We start from the raw sequence: 15,023 nt of genomic DNA on the forward strand, positions 1-15,023 counted from the left end.
AGAGGTACACATTCAACTTGCATCAACAATGTAATCTGCAAATCTGCAGTGTTTTATTGTCTGCGTTTATATAGAATTTGGTTATTTTAAACTTTAAGGCTTAAATGAACAAACATGAAATGAAACATGTTTCACTAACATGGCATATGAAACTGTCATTTTCAATTTTAAATATTTCTTTTTAGGCTAATGGATACAGCTTCATCAATATTGATCATGGACAAGCAGTATCTTTGCTGAAGACTTTTCAGAATGCAGTGGAACTCATCATTGTGCGAGAAGTTTCTTCATAAATACTGTGGATTAGGGGGAAAACTAGCAAGATTAATTGAAGGACTTATGGGAAACTGAATATTTTGCCTATTTTTATACATGAAAGGAATTGTACAGGAAATACTGAACTTGTCATTAAAGAGGGGATATACCACTGTATGGAACATACAGGAAATCATTTTGGAAATGCATATGGTGAATAAACTTGTTTTTAAGCATTAAAGCAATCTAAGGATCACTCCTCCAAGAACAAACCTGTGTTGTTTTTTTGTACAGATGGTAGGTTTATTTTTGGATAATTCATACACATTACTAAACTTTGTGCAAGGCTTTGCGAAGCCTCAGTTGTAGCCAACAGGCAGATGGCAGGGCTGTCTGTCCTGTAGCTGTTTATTGCCTTTATTTTTATTCACCAGATATTAATGTGTTATGCTGAAACCACTTCTGTAGATATGGAGAAGAGATATGAAATGTTGGCTTTGCTATGTGCACATTGTATAGATGAATGGGTAGATGGAAGGTGGTGCTGGTTGGACAGAATAAAGGTCAAGTGAAACAACTATCAACTATCCAAATCTGGAATCAGAAAAGAAGAAAAAGTGTTTAGTTCTGGAGTGTACGTCTACCAATAGAAAATGCAATAAAAGCTTATGGTATTTTTTAGGAAGTCTGTAACTACAAATTTGTGATATTCTACAGGATTTGTTCTTAATGTAGTCATTGAATATTCATTTGCCACGCAGATTCATGTTTAGTTGGGTTTTCTTGCATACATTATTTTTTCAGCTGTACTGTGGAAATGTGCCCAGAGGTTTTTCTCTGCCATGAAAGTCCCTTATTTTGTGTGAAAGGTGATACTTTTATCTTTATAAAAAGTACTCCATTTTAACCTTACAGATATTAAAAATGAAATGGAAATGGCCAGTTTTAAGGTTGTTGCCTGTAATACAAATTTAGACACACACAAAGTAAATTATGCAGGAAGAGTTAGGAGAGACATCTTGATTTTGTTTGGCCTTTGTATTGCCTTGTTAATCAAAAAGGAAACCATACGCATGGAGCTAGGTAACCAAAGCAAGTTTGTGAAACTTTGTACAGTGACGGAGAACTGCTGTGGTGAGATGGAAAGCAAAGGGAGCGTGTACTTACAACCCACCAGTTCATAACGATGTTTCTTAAAGGGCTGTTCCTACAGGTGACATTAAATGTGAACTAGACACTTCAGAGTCATTAAAGGGTTTCTAACTATATTAATGTAATAGTGATTTACCACAGGCTGCCTTTGTTTCTTATTACTGTATAAAATACTTATGCTTCTATTAATTTTGTTTACCAGAAACATTGTTATTTTTTCTTTCTCCTTTGTAATTGAACAGAGACTGCATAATCTGCAGTGATAATTAATACACGGTTGTTATGGACCAGGGAAAAGTGCCATAGAAGACCAATAACTGTTTTTAATCAAGGCTAATGATTAGCCTGTCATTGGAGCAATATTCAGTTCTTGCAGTTCATTTTTAATTACATATAAGTTAGTAGTGTAAGACAAGTATAAATCACTTTTTTCAACCCGTGTTTACAAAAGTAAATGCTTTTAATAAAGCTAGCAAAAACACAAGGCTCCTTTAGTTTTGGGACAATGAGCTGGAAAAGAGAGGAATTATACATAACTAGTGGTAATAAACAGGCAGTACTTCTTAAGTAAGTGAATTCCAATATTATTGCACTTCTTTCAAAGATGTTAACTATGGCTTATTGTACTGTGTATAGTTCTAATAATTTTAATTGAAACCCTTTAACAACTCTTTGTATATTTTAATTCTTTTTAGTTGATTTTCAGTAATATTTACATAGAAAATGATTTTTTGATATATTAGCAGAAATGTGCTGTATTTTGATAAAATTCACTTATTTTCTGTGTGCTCTTAATCTTCAAAGAAAAGAATGAGAAACATAGCTATACAATGGCAGGCTTCAGTGTTCCCCTTCTAAGATGTGTTTTGTTGTTTAGTTTCTATTTTTTTACTGAAAATGCAAAATGTTCACATCACATGTTCATTACCTTTAACTATGTTATTTTTATCACACACTGCCTTTTAAAGGGAATGCATACAGACAAGTCCTAAATTACCTTGATTTTCAACATAACCTGTATTGTTGGGAAGGGAGAAGTCCAAAAAGCAGAACTGATTCTTTACTGATCTTGGACTGACTTTGTATACATTTTGCAGTAAATTTAAATACATCACTGAGGAATTATACTGTATTGTATTTTGCTTTAATGGTAACAAATTTTAAATGTTGTTGTATCACTTAATTTTCAGATTTATGTATTACAGGAAAATTCTACCAAAAACTGTTTGGATGTGGTAGAACTACAGAAGTAGAGGTTTATAGCAAGAAGTTTAGCACTTCTTGTGGAAATACTTGGCCAAAGCTTGTCTTCAGTAAATTAGCAAATTAACCATCTAATAAAACATGGATTATGCTGATTTTACTCATTAAATGTTAGTTTTCAGTGGACTAAAATGTGTTTGTTCCTTCAATGTGTGTGTGTGTAAACACATGTCAAACTAGATGATTTTGCAGAGAGTGGGAGAAAGACGTCTCCTGAACTAGTCCAGCCAGGATTCAACAGGAGAAGAGATAATATCAGCACTTTTCATTTTGAATGCATCTTAAACTACATATTGAATAGAATAAAATCCATTGACAGCCTAAGTTACTCATCATAGCAATGAGTTGATGCAAACCCTGTTAATTATTTCTATTCTTAATAGTTCATTAAAGAATCAGTTCAACTGATGTAATGAAAAGATTAAGTCTCCCATATATTTATTATGTAAATAATTTTTAGTTTCCTTTTTGGACTGGAGTTTAAAAAAATGTGTATATACTTGAAAGCATTCTATGAACACAAACACAGCAATAAACAACACACAGAATCAAAACTTTAAGATTATTTTGGTTTTGTTTAGAAATATTCCCTTGTCAACAGCTACAAAATGTTTTTATTGATCAGCATTTATTCAACATTCCAAATTTTTGTACATAATTAGACTGTTTCTGAGGTAACACATGGAGAATAGAAAATAAACTAATGCTCTTTAAAGTTGTGTGTAATTGACTTATTTAAGTTCTAGGAAATTCTCCATAACACCATTTTATTCTTCTGTAGTTTCTGTAGACCTTTATACTCTATTAGTATACTTTCATAAAGTGTTGTTTGTGTTTCTGGCTCTGTGCATCTTGGTGCACAGGGGTCTGCTCTAGGAGATTTCATTGCAAAACTGGGTTATTCACAATAAATAGTTTCGTGTATAACCCAGTCTTGCAATTAGATCAGGCAGGGCAGCCAGTGGCTTCTCTCCTAAAGGGATGAGTGGTCTTTATCTGATGCAAACTAAGTAGTTTCAATAGCAGAGAGGGGTGACTTAAGTCAATGAGCGGAATTGAGGGTGTCTTGAGAGTGCTCTGGTGAGATGTACAAGGTAAAGAATGGTAAAGAACATGAAGAGCTAGGCACAGGATTTCACAGCAGAGGTAAATGCAGGTTTACATCCAGTTTTCTTGGAAACCACCTGACAATATAGTAACACAAAATGTTTAGTCTTTTTTCCCTTCTATGTGTTGATCAGGCGTATCGATGTCACTACTTGACTTCCAACTTCGTGCTTCCTCTACACAGAAAACTGATTCTAACTATAACGGGTTACAGCCCTGATGACCCTGGAGTATTGGGCCCCCTCCTTATTTAAAATTGTCTCTATCTGCTTCTGACTTGGATTTTAGAGGTTTTTCCCCCCTTCATTTTTTCCTTGCAAGCTCTCTTTTTCAAGACCTTTTTTTGTTGTCTTTTCTGCCTGTTATGCATCAGCCTTAAAATTTGTTCTTTCACATTTCACAGGTATTATTTGTTATGTATGGCTCATTCCTGTGCACCTGAGCCTGTGGTCTCCTACTTTATTTCATAACTCAGCACTTTGAAAAAAGCTTTTGCTTTTCTGACTGGGGGCACTTTTTCAGAGAGAAAGTGTATTTTTGGTGCGTTATTTCTGTTGCCTTAGATTAACTTCAATTTTGGAATCTGTCCAGAAGATTCTGTTGGAGCATCTATGAGACTATGTGAAACTGGGGTTCCACTACACCAGATATTACAACTACACTATAAAATTGTCCCTGTCTAAAAGAGTTGTTACTACACGAAAAACCGAAGTAGGCAAAGTAAGAGAAGGGAAAATGTCTACTTAACATCATACACTGGTCAACTGAAATCAGCAGAAAAAAAACCCTCGATCCTAATGATTGTCAGTTCAATGCCTTGCTTAGGCAGTATGCTACCTACCATCCTGCAGCACTGATGAATTCTTGGCTGAAGTGTATAAAATATGGCTAGAAATTGATCATTTGCTATGGTCTGAATCCATCCTGGACAGTTTTATGGGATTCTGTGATTTCTCGGAGTCTGTGTAATTGGAGCCGTATTTTGTCATGAACAAGGACATTATTTCAGTAACTTTTCTCTATGACATGTATTAGAAAATGAAACGAAAAGATCAAACAACAGAAGAAGCATTTTTTACAAAATTTTCCTTGATTTAATTTTTGCTACTCAGTTGGGTATAGGTGATTTTAGGAAACTTTTTTCAAGTTACAGTATCAAATCATTTCTGCTCTTCTGCCATCAAGAATTATACTTTGCAGAGGCCCACTTGAATAAGTCAATTTAAAAAGTTTTCAAGTGGCCGGGAGTAAATCGCTTGTCTGAATGTCTTACATAGAAAATTAAAGAACTACCTGAGTACTCTGCATAGTTTTCATTTAAAAAGACAAATCTGTGTCTGCCCTCCGAAAACAAATGTTGGAACATTTGTTAGAATCATAGAATCACAGAATGGTTAGGGTTGGAAGGGACCTTCAAAGGTCATCTAGTCCAACCGCCCTGCAAGGAGCAGGGACATCCCCAACTAGATCAGGTTGCTTAGAGCCTCATCCAGCCTGGCCTTGAACGTTTCCAGAGATGGGGCCTCCACCACCTTTCTGGGCAACCTGTTCCAGTGTTCTATAACTCGCATCGTAAAAAATTTTTTCCTAATTTCTAATCTAAATCTACCCCCCTCTATTTTAAAACCATTACCTCTCGTCCTATTGCAACAGGCCCTACTAAACAGCCTTTCCCCATCTTTCTTGTAGGCCCCCTTGAGGTACTGGAAGACCACTATCAGGTCTCCCCAGAGCCTCCTCTTCTCCAGGCTGAACAGCCCCAACTCTCTCAGCCTGTCCTCATAAGAGAGGTGCTCCAGCCCTTTTATCATCTTTGTGGCCCTCCTCTGGACCTTCTCCAACTGGTCCATGTCCTTCTTGTGTTGGGGGCTCCAGAACTGGACACTACTCCAGGTGGGGTCTCACCAGGGCAGAGTAGAGGGGGAGAATCAGCTCCCTCGACCTGCTGGCCATGCTCCTCTTGATGCAGCCCAGGGTGCGGTTGGCCTTCTGGGCCGCAAGGGCGCATTGCCTGCTCATGTTGAGCTTCTCATCCACCAGCACTCCCAAGTCCTTCTCCTCAGGGCTGCTCTCAATCCGTTCTCCGCCCAGCCTGTATTTGTGCCTGGGATTGCCATGACCCAGGTGCAGGACCTTGCACTTTGCCTGGTTGAACTTCATGAGGTTGGCACAGGCCCACCTCTCCAGCCTGTCAAGGTCCCTCTGGCTGGCATCCCTCCCTTCCAGCGTGTCAACGGCACCACACAACTTGGTGTCGTCGGCAAACTTGCTGAGGGTGCACTCTATCCCACTGTCCATGTCGCCGACAAAGATGTTGAACAGGGCCAGGCCCAGCACAGACCCCTGAGGGACGCCACTTGTGACCGGTCTCCACATGGACATTGAGCCGTTGACCACCACTCTCTGAGTGCGGCCATCCAGCCAACTCCTTATCCACCGAGTGGTCCGTCCATCAAACCCATGTCTCTCTAGTTTAGTTCTCTTTAGTTCTCTTGTTGCATGATAAAACTTTCCTGTTATTAAGGAAACTAGAAGTATTTCAGAAGATTGTTTCGAGTCAGACGCTTTCTGATTAACAGCTGATACTGCACCTAAAAAAGCCTATAATTGATTACAGGTTTTGGTTCTTTCTTTGGAAAACTGTGAGTGTAAGGATCTCTCCTGCAAGCTGAAAAAAAACAAAGACAAATCATGATTGCAATAACTGATTATTCTGCTAATTCAGATTGCTCAATGTAAATAACTTCTGTCTTTATTCCTTTATTGGTCTTTCAATTAAATTTGGACTTAAGAGTTCCTTGAATACTTTTTCTGCAAAAATTGCTCTACCTGGGACAGGACTGTATCAAATGGTGCTGGCCCCATGTGCCTCTGCAGCATGGGAGAATCTCAGATCATGCAAGTGCTCTATTTCTGGGTTTTTCACAGGCTTTATGATGTATTTTCACTATTCCCAAGAGGATAAGCCTGTAAGTTTCTACGCCGCGTTCAACACAAGACAAAAAAAAAATCTCTTACTTTCAACAATTGGCTAATGCCAAATGAAGGTCAAGTTCTGCCTTGGATTCAAAAGTAAAAAAAGGAAACCTTACCTTATGCTATAGTATGGTATTTTGGAAAAACTGAGTTTGTCTTTGCTCGCTCCACAGAATTGTATATTCTCACTCCATTTGAGAAATTCTAGGAGTACGTTCACATTTGCCAGGAACAAATGAACCTAACGTGCTGTTCCGCTAAAGCATCCATGCATACTTATCCCAGCAGAGGTCATTTAGGTAATTCTTGCTTAGCCCATATAACAGAGAAGGTTCTTTAGGAATTTTAAATTTTACACTTGAACTGACAGTTGCCAAATGCTACTTTTTCACTAAGTAGAATTACCTCCAACGTAAAAGAACCAGCTGATAGAAGCGTTATCTATCTATGAGGCAGTTGCTTCTATGCTTGGGAACCTGCTGTTTTAAATTCATGTTCTTATTCCTCCTCAACAAGTAAGCAATAAAATGCATGCTTTAATTTTCTGTGACATGACTCCATCTGATTATTCTTACAATTATGAAGACTGAAAAAAACTACTGATGGCTGTTGGCAGGGAGAGGAAGATTTTTATAACAATGAGCTAAGAAAAAAAAAAGCTACTGGAAGCTGATAAAAATGAATTTTCTTATCATATTTCACATCGTATTGCTGTCTCTGTAGTTTATTTTTGTTTAAGGAATTAAGCTTTCTACAGCTATCCATGCAATTTATTCAGTAGCCAGGGCTTTCAGGTTACACAGGGGAGGTGCACTCACAGTTTCTGTACAAACATAGGTTCCAATAGAGAAAATATTTTTAATTTCTAGACTTGACACACTTTTGCAAGTGATGTCTAGAGATGAAATAATTACTTAACCATGTGAATCTTAAAAGTTGCTACATTCTCACCACCAGTCAGTGAGGTGGATCCCATGTCTCCAAGCGGACATTCATCCTCAAAGAGCATTGGATGGTGACAGAAACCAAAACTCTGTTCCTGACTACCTCTGCACCCAATTGTTGATGCTCAGTTGCAGTCCACTCCTCCTCATGCTCTGTCCCCTCACTATCAGGACTGAGGGGAAGAGCAACTGGGACTACACACCCCTGGCTATCCCCCTAGAAACTGGGGGTGACAGATCCTCTCCTCGTTGCCCCTGGAAGTATTGCTGGTGCCCACATGGGAGAACAGCAGGGGTTCACAGTCAGAGGGCCGGACAAGCTTTGGCAGTCCCTACACAACATCCTGGATCTGGGTCCCCAGCAAGCAGCAAACTTCTGTAGCCAGTGGGCCAGGTTGGCAGACGGGTGCCTCTGAGCCCCACAACAGGGAGTCACCCACTACATCACTGACCACTTCCTCCAGGTGGTCTGGTGTGGCTCAGGGCCAGTCCATCCAGATGCTTTGCTTGAAAGCACCTTCAGCTCTTCCCCAGCTTTTAGCGCGGTGAACCTCACGTGGAGCAGGAGCCTTACATGTGGTGCTGGGAGATGCCAGCTTACGGCCATTGCCTTCCACTCATATTCCACTTGTCGTTCCGTGAATGATGGACCTTCTTCTCAGCTCTGCACCTTGGTGGGGGTCGAGGGCTCTTGATGCTGTAGCGTGTCTGTCTAAGGAGATCCTATCTCTCTCCCATGCCGTGCAGCCTGCTGACTTTGATAAATCCTCTGCTTAGCAGCACAGCACACCAACAGCAGTGCACCTCTGCTCGGAAAGGCCCAGGAGAGGCCTCAGGCACCCTCTCTGATCCACCAGGCTCTGACACAGGCCTCTCCCTAGCACCAGCGAAGAGGGTGGGAGCATCACCCTACCGAATCGGGGGTAGCTGGAGCAAAGGCTCCAGGCACCCTGCGTCAATGGCTGCTGACCACGCCGGTTAGAAGTTGCAAGAGCTTCCGCAGGCCCACAGCCCCATGGCTTCCCTTGCCTTGTACCTGGCAGCAGCAGGTACTCTCAAGTTTCTCAGCGAGTTCCCAAGAGCACTCCTCTTCTACTGCTTTCTGAGAGTCTTGTTTCAAGTACGGCACTGCCAGTGCTTGCACTCCAGCCCCTCTTCTCTGTTGCACTCCCCGATTTCCAGCTCTGCCTTCTTGTGCTTGCTTTTCCTGATACTGTCTGCAAGAACATGACTTGTATTTCCATACTGCCATTTGAAATATTGCTTTGTATTAAGAATGGAAATTCAGTATAGAAAACAAAGCAGTTATTTGGCTTAAAGGAAGAGAAAACCTGAATTAAGCATTACAGCCTATATATTTTAGACTCCATCAGAAATACAGGAATTTGTGCATTTCAAAAGTAGGTTGCAATTATCCCACTTAAGGGAGAAACCTATTAAGTTGCTATGGGTAAATGTTACTGAGCTGTGAAAGCTTCCGTTAACATGTAGCTTGTAATGGCTGAGTAAGGATGCTTTCATATACCTGATTTAAAGTTTTAGAGATCTAATAAGAAGGTGTGAGAGAACAAGTATGATGTGATTGTGTTAGCAAGGGCCCCGAGATGGCTGAGAACAGTTCCCCAGGAAAGGTCATATTGCTGAAATGATGATTTTCTGCATGCCTCCAACTTTTGAGCACTGGCAGTTAAATTTCTGATTACAGTAGTCTGCAACATCTATTTTTGCATCTGCATAGCACAAAGGGAAACATGGCTCTGCACTGCACACATTTCACAAGGCATGGCTGGACACTGCAAATTGCTGAAGTGTTCATGTTTCAGTATTGTCCAAATGAGTGAGAAAACTGTGACACTCTTGTTTGCCAGACATGTGAAAATACTGATTTGGACAAACTTCTCAAGGACTATCTCTTAATAGAGAAAATGGTAGCAGATGAACCATGTGTTCTATGGAGAAATTCTCACTCAATTGCTAATGTTGAAAGGAAACTTGGGAGAAAAAACAAAAAACCAACAAGCCAAGAGAAGGGAGGAAAAGCTTTCTACTGAATTGTAAGTATACGCTGGCAAAATACATGATTTGAAAGTATTGTGCCAAGGCTCCAAATCTCATAACATTTTAGCATATTTGATTGATTTTTGTATGCAACAACTTCTACTCACAATAGAATAATCAACAACTGGTTTTGAATATGCAGAAGGTATTTTTGCTGAGAATGTTTCTGCCAGAAGTACTTTAGTTGAAAGCCATGGCTCCTCTAGTAAGAAAGTGAGGTTTACTAATAAATATTGAAATGGATATTACCAGCTGGTTAGCTGACATAATGCTAAGTCCTGGGAAAAAGGAAATAATAATGTAAAATTGTGTCATTTGCTCACTGTAATGAGAAATCATAGAATCATAGAACAGTTAGGTTGGAAGAGGCCTTTAAAGGTCATATGGTCCAACCCCCCTGCAAGGAGCAAGGACATCTTCAACCACATTAGGCTGCTCAGAGCCTTGAATGTTTGCAGGGATGGGGCATTTACCACCGCTCTGGACAACTTGTTCCGGTGCTTCACCACTCTCATCATAAAAAACGTATTCCTTACTTCTAGTCTAAATCTACCCTGTTTTAGTTTAAAACCATTACCCCTCGTTCTTTCACAACAGGCCCTGCTGAAGAGTTTCTCCCCATCTTTCCTGTAGGCCCCCTTGAGGTACTGGAAGGCTGCTATAAGGTCTCCCCAGAGCTTCCTCTTCATCAGGCTGAACAGCCCCAGCTCTCAGCCTGTCCTCATAGGAGAGGTGCTCCACCCCTCTGATCATCTTCATGGTCTCCTCTGGACCTGCTCCAACAGATCCATGTCTTTCCTGCACTGACTGATTGAGGCTGGAGTTGATGCATGCAAGGGTTAGAAACCATGCTGCAAAGCCTCCAAACAGAAAAAAAAGCTTCAAACATTTTTTTCTGCTGCGCTTTAAATTAAAAAGCTATGAACATACACTTGGTGATTTGCATAATGGGACTAACTCTGCAGTAAGTGATGTGTGGTGGGTTTTCAATTGTAGATTGTAATTATTCTATTATAGCATTAATCATGATGTGCTTATATTTTAAGGCATCTTAAGACACAAAAACATCTTAAGATACCAAAAAGAATTTTCAGCCTTAGCACTTTGTGAAATCAATTCATTTTGCAGTAATGTCTACTTTATACTACTTTCAAATAAAAGTTATATAGAAAATGTTAATGCTTACTTGCACTGAGTTGCACTCTGGTATATTTTCAAACTTCACAAGGCTTGTAATCCTTTTGTTGTCAGTAGAAGCCTATATCCCAATGCCAGGAAGGACGCTGTGAACTAGAAGTACTGGCAAAGGGCGACTGTGCCCAGATCTCCTCTTGTCATGCAGCAGGACACACATTATTGGATTTTTAAGTGTGCAAATTAACATTATTTGTATTTTTTCCTGTGTCTCAGATAAGAAGAATTTGGTTGACTGATGTGAGCAAAACTGGTATTATTTTTCCAACTTAAAGCGAAAGAAATATTTGAAATTCAGCACACCAGGGGAAATTAAAGGAGCCTCTTCAGCTGCAACAATACTTGGATTATCATCCTTCAGAACAATATCTCCAAACCAAAAACTCACTACTGTTGTGATTTTTGCAGTTCCAGTTGATATTATCCAGCTGAAGATGACATTCTAGGAACTCCAGATTGATGACAGTAATGCAAGTATTGCAAAAAAAAAGATTTCCTGTCTCCTGGGTAAACTGGAACTATGTTTGCACCCCAGCATTAGGCCCTGAAATAGAAAGGCCCACTTCTGCAGTTTCTCCACTAGATGTGAAATTATTTGACTTCAGAGGAATGCTACTTTCATGTTGTTAATATATTTAAACTTCTGGCCCTGCTCCTATAAATTCTGGCTGAAAGGCAGAAGTTGTTCTTTCCAGTGAATTACAGAATTTTCTATCCAACTCCTTTGAACTATCTTTATCAGACAGGTATTTTTGAGATTTAAAAACATCATCCCTTTATGTGGAGTTACATGTTGTGACTCACAGCAGGATGAACCACACAGCAAAGGAAAACAAGGCTTTTTTCTCCAGAAATAGCAGAGACCTACCTGAACAGCTCCAGTAGCACGTCCTGCTAGAAAAACAGCAAGTAGCAGATCTCTCACTTACTTACATTAAAAAAAAAATAAAGCTGAAATTAACATTTTCTCTTCCTTCTCCTACACATACATGTTCACACACATTGATTTTTAAAGCATGTAATAAAACTTTTAGTTTCATATAAACAAACAAAATGGATATGTAGAATCTTTTACAGCTTAAAAAGAGGGTCTTCTAAAAACCTCTTTTGAAAAAGAGATGCTTCTGTAAACCAAGTAGTGTTGTCTGGGATACAGATACTAGATTTCATAAGTGAAATGCTGCCTTGAAATGATAATTGGATGCAGAATCTCGTCTCAGATCTCTCTCTTTCCCGCTTTCGTGCATTTTCCCAGTCTGTAAATGGTGCTTATAATCTTCCTTTGTTAACATGTGCTTGGAGATTCAGAGATAAAAATACTGTCTAGACACTACTGGTTGTCAGCTAAGTTCTCATCTTATTTCAGAGCAAGTTTAAAAAGAATTGAAAACTGAGAAAAGTTACTCCACCTTTGATTTAAGCAATTCTATGGGGAGAAGGGGAACTTCATCATAAAACACACTCATGTAGCTACGAAAATGACTCTATAACTGATACTGCTATGCTATATACAACAATCCTAACTTTTTTCATGTGTTTGCCATAAAAAAAAAGCAAATGCAGAAATCTCACAGCTGTTTCAGTTTATCATGCTAGTTTATATAGATGACTGCCATCTGAAGGCAGGGAGTTTGAAAGGGTTTCAGCTGCTTACACTGACTACGTAGAGTTCATCTGTTAATCTCAATGTAGGTAGGATTTAAAGATTTCTAGATCAAGTTTCATCTGAGAAAAACAACTGCTACTAGAGAAATTTTATGCTAGAAAAAGCTTTTCATAATTTCTCTGGGAAAGGATATAAAATTTGTCTCATATTTTGTAAAAAACATCTCTTGTTAAACGCATTTTATATAACTTTTGAGATTGCAGATGTGGTGGATTAGGGATTACTTCACAGAATTAAGAGTTTGTTTTCTGTAAAATGTTTCCCTCTACTACACAACAGTCTTCTAAAAACAACAAAAAAAGGCAAACAAAAAAAACCCAACACCCAAAGTATACTAAGGCATATACAAAAAAAAGAGAATAGCTACCTGATAAACCCAAATGGTACAATGGTGGAAAGGGGGTGAAAGCAATTTCTATCATTTGGGAAGAACTGTGGAGTTTAGAATGAAGTCTATTGTGTGTGAAATGCTACAAAGTTAACATTTTACGATTTCTCTGTATTTGAAAGTCAGTTCATGTCAACCTGAGGTGTGAATCTGAATTGCATTAGATATTTTTAAAATCCTACTTACATGTGCAGTTTTATTCCAAAATAAAATATGCTGAAATAACTGTAGATGTAGACAAAAAATACATGCTTATTTTCAGATTTCATGTTAACCACCTACTCTGATGAGAAAGAGTTCATACTATCAGAACTGAGGTTTTGGCCACATGCAGAACTTGGCAAGCATCTCTGCATGAATTTATACATTGAGTAAAATTCCTGACTGATTATGAGAGGCAGAAAAATATTCCAACCCAGAGCACACGTCTGGGCAAAAACTGAGAAAATAAGAGTATTATCAGCAGTCAATCTGAACAGGCAGTCTAGTGTGAGCAGTAGTAGGAGACTGGCATTTGAAGATTATGCTTCTTGACTAATTCACAACAGAAGGAATATTCTTGTTATAAAAGACACATTTTTTTTCCTGTGTTCTGCATCGCCCATCTGTACAAAACATTGCAATTTTGGTTGTATGGTAAGGCAAATGGAGAAAATTATTGTGTATGGAAACACACTCACGTAGCAAAAGCTATACAAATATGCTGGCTTTCTGTGGCATTATCACACTGCTTGTGAAAGAACACTCAGAAGAAAAACACTTTACTTTTGTTTGGATCTCTTCACCAGATTGATAGATGTCTATTTTAATCACTCTTGTATACTGAAAGATTAATTTAAACATATACATTCACCATCTTAAATAAATAAAAAGTAGTACGGGCAAGAACATGGGCAGTTCTCCCCTAAGCAATGTACCTCTCAGTCTTTCTCCTTTGTTTAGCAGAGCGGCAGAAACTGGCAGCTAGGCTTTTCTTGCAGAAATGCTGTTTGTTCTTAAACGCATCTTGGTAGAAGTCAAGCATTGTTTCTCACTCTTATAGGAGAACAGAAAAATGAACCGTTCATGCTTGTTCTCCTATTTGAATTAGTAACACTAGTCTCACTTGCTGATCACATTCCTTGAAATCCTGTTCAATGCAGTCGTAACTGAGCAAAGCATTGCTGGTTCTCTCTAATCAACGGTTTTGGCAATGACAGTGAAAATCAAAGTCTGCTAGATTCTCTCTCCTTGAAGAAGATACATGATTATGGAAAACATCAGTGAAGTAGTTCAAAGACCTTGTAAGATATGTAAAAAATAATCAAAGAACGAACCACTCCACCAACTGCTAATTAGTAGATTTGCATTGACTACAGGCGTTCTGAGCAAGATAACAGCAATATAACACTTTCAATGGATATTCATAGACTTCCTGAGATTGCTAAAGAGTATCCCCACTATTATAGAAAGTTAACAAAAAGTATTCTTCCAAGTTTCTTATCAATTAAGAAGGATTGAATAAGTGATAAGTGAACTCAGTTCAGGAAAGCACATTTAATTGTCACGGAATCACACGGTTCCTGAGGCTGGAAGGGCCCTCTGGAGATCACCCAGTCCCTCCTCATCCTGCTCAAAACAAGGTCAGCTACAGCAGGTTACTCAGGCCAAATTTTTAGTATCTCCAAGAACAGAGACTCCAAAACTTCTCTGAGTGTGCTGGTTTTCACGGGGGTAGAGTTAATTTTCTCCACAGTAGCTAGTATGGGGCTGTGTTTTGGATTTGTGCTGAAAACAGTGTTGGTAACACGGGGATATTTTAACTATTGCTGAGCAGTGCTTGCACAGAGTCAAGGCCTTTTCTGCCCCTCACACCACCCCACCAGCAAGTGGGGTGGGGGTGCAAAAGAGGTTGGGAGGGGACACAGCATGGGGTTATTCCTGCCCAGGTGCAGGACTTTTCCCTTTGCTCAGCAACATGAGATGCCTGTCAGCCCATTTCTCCAGTCTTTTGAAGCGCCTCTGAACAGGAGCATGTACA

The 15,023-nt window shown here is 39.2% G+C and overlaps 1 protein-coding gene across 12 annotated transcripts in view; it reads left to right on the top strand.

Moving 5' to 3' along the window:
* Positions 1-3,385, top strand: part of ERBIN (erbb2 interacting protein) — a 122,736-nt gene extending 119,351 nt beyond the window's left edge. For all 12 annotated transcript variants that reach the window (XM_086771304.1, XM_086771314.1, XM_086771313.1 and 9 more), the window contains one exon: positions 186-3,385. In XM_086771304.1, coding sequence (XP_086627430.1) covers positions 186-293 — 108 coding nt within the window. In that variant the 3' untranslated portion in view covers positions 294-3,385. The remainder of the gene's footprint in view (positions 1-185) is intronic.
* Positions 3,386-15,023: the final 11,638 nt, after the last annotated feature.

This window comes from Chlamydotis macqueenii, chromosome Z (genome assembly GCF_036417535.1).
Source record: "Chlamydotis macqueenii isolate bChlMac1 chromosome Z, bChlMac1.mat, whole genome shotgun sequence".
NCBI lineage: Eukaryota > Metazoa > Chordata > Aves > Otidiformes > Otididae > Chlamydotis > Chlamydotis macqueenii.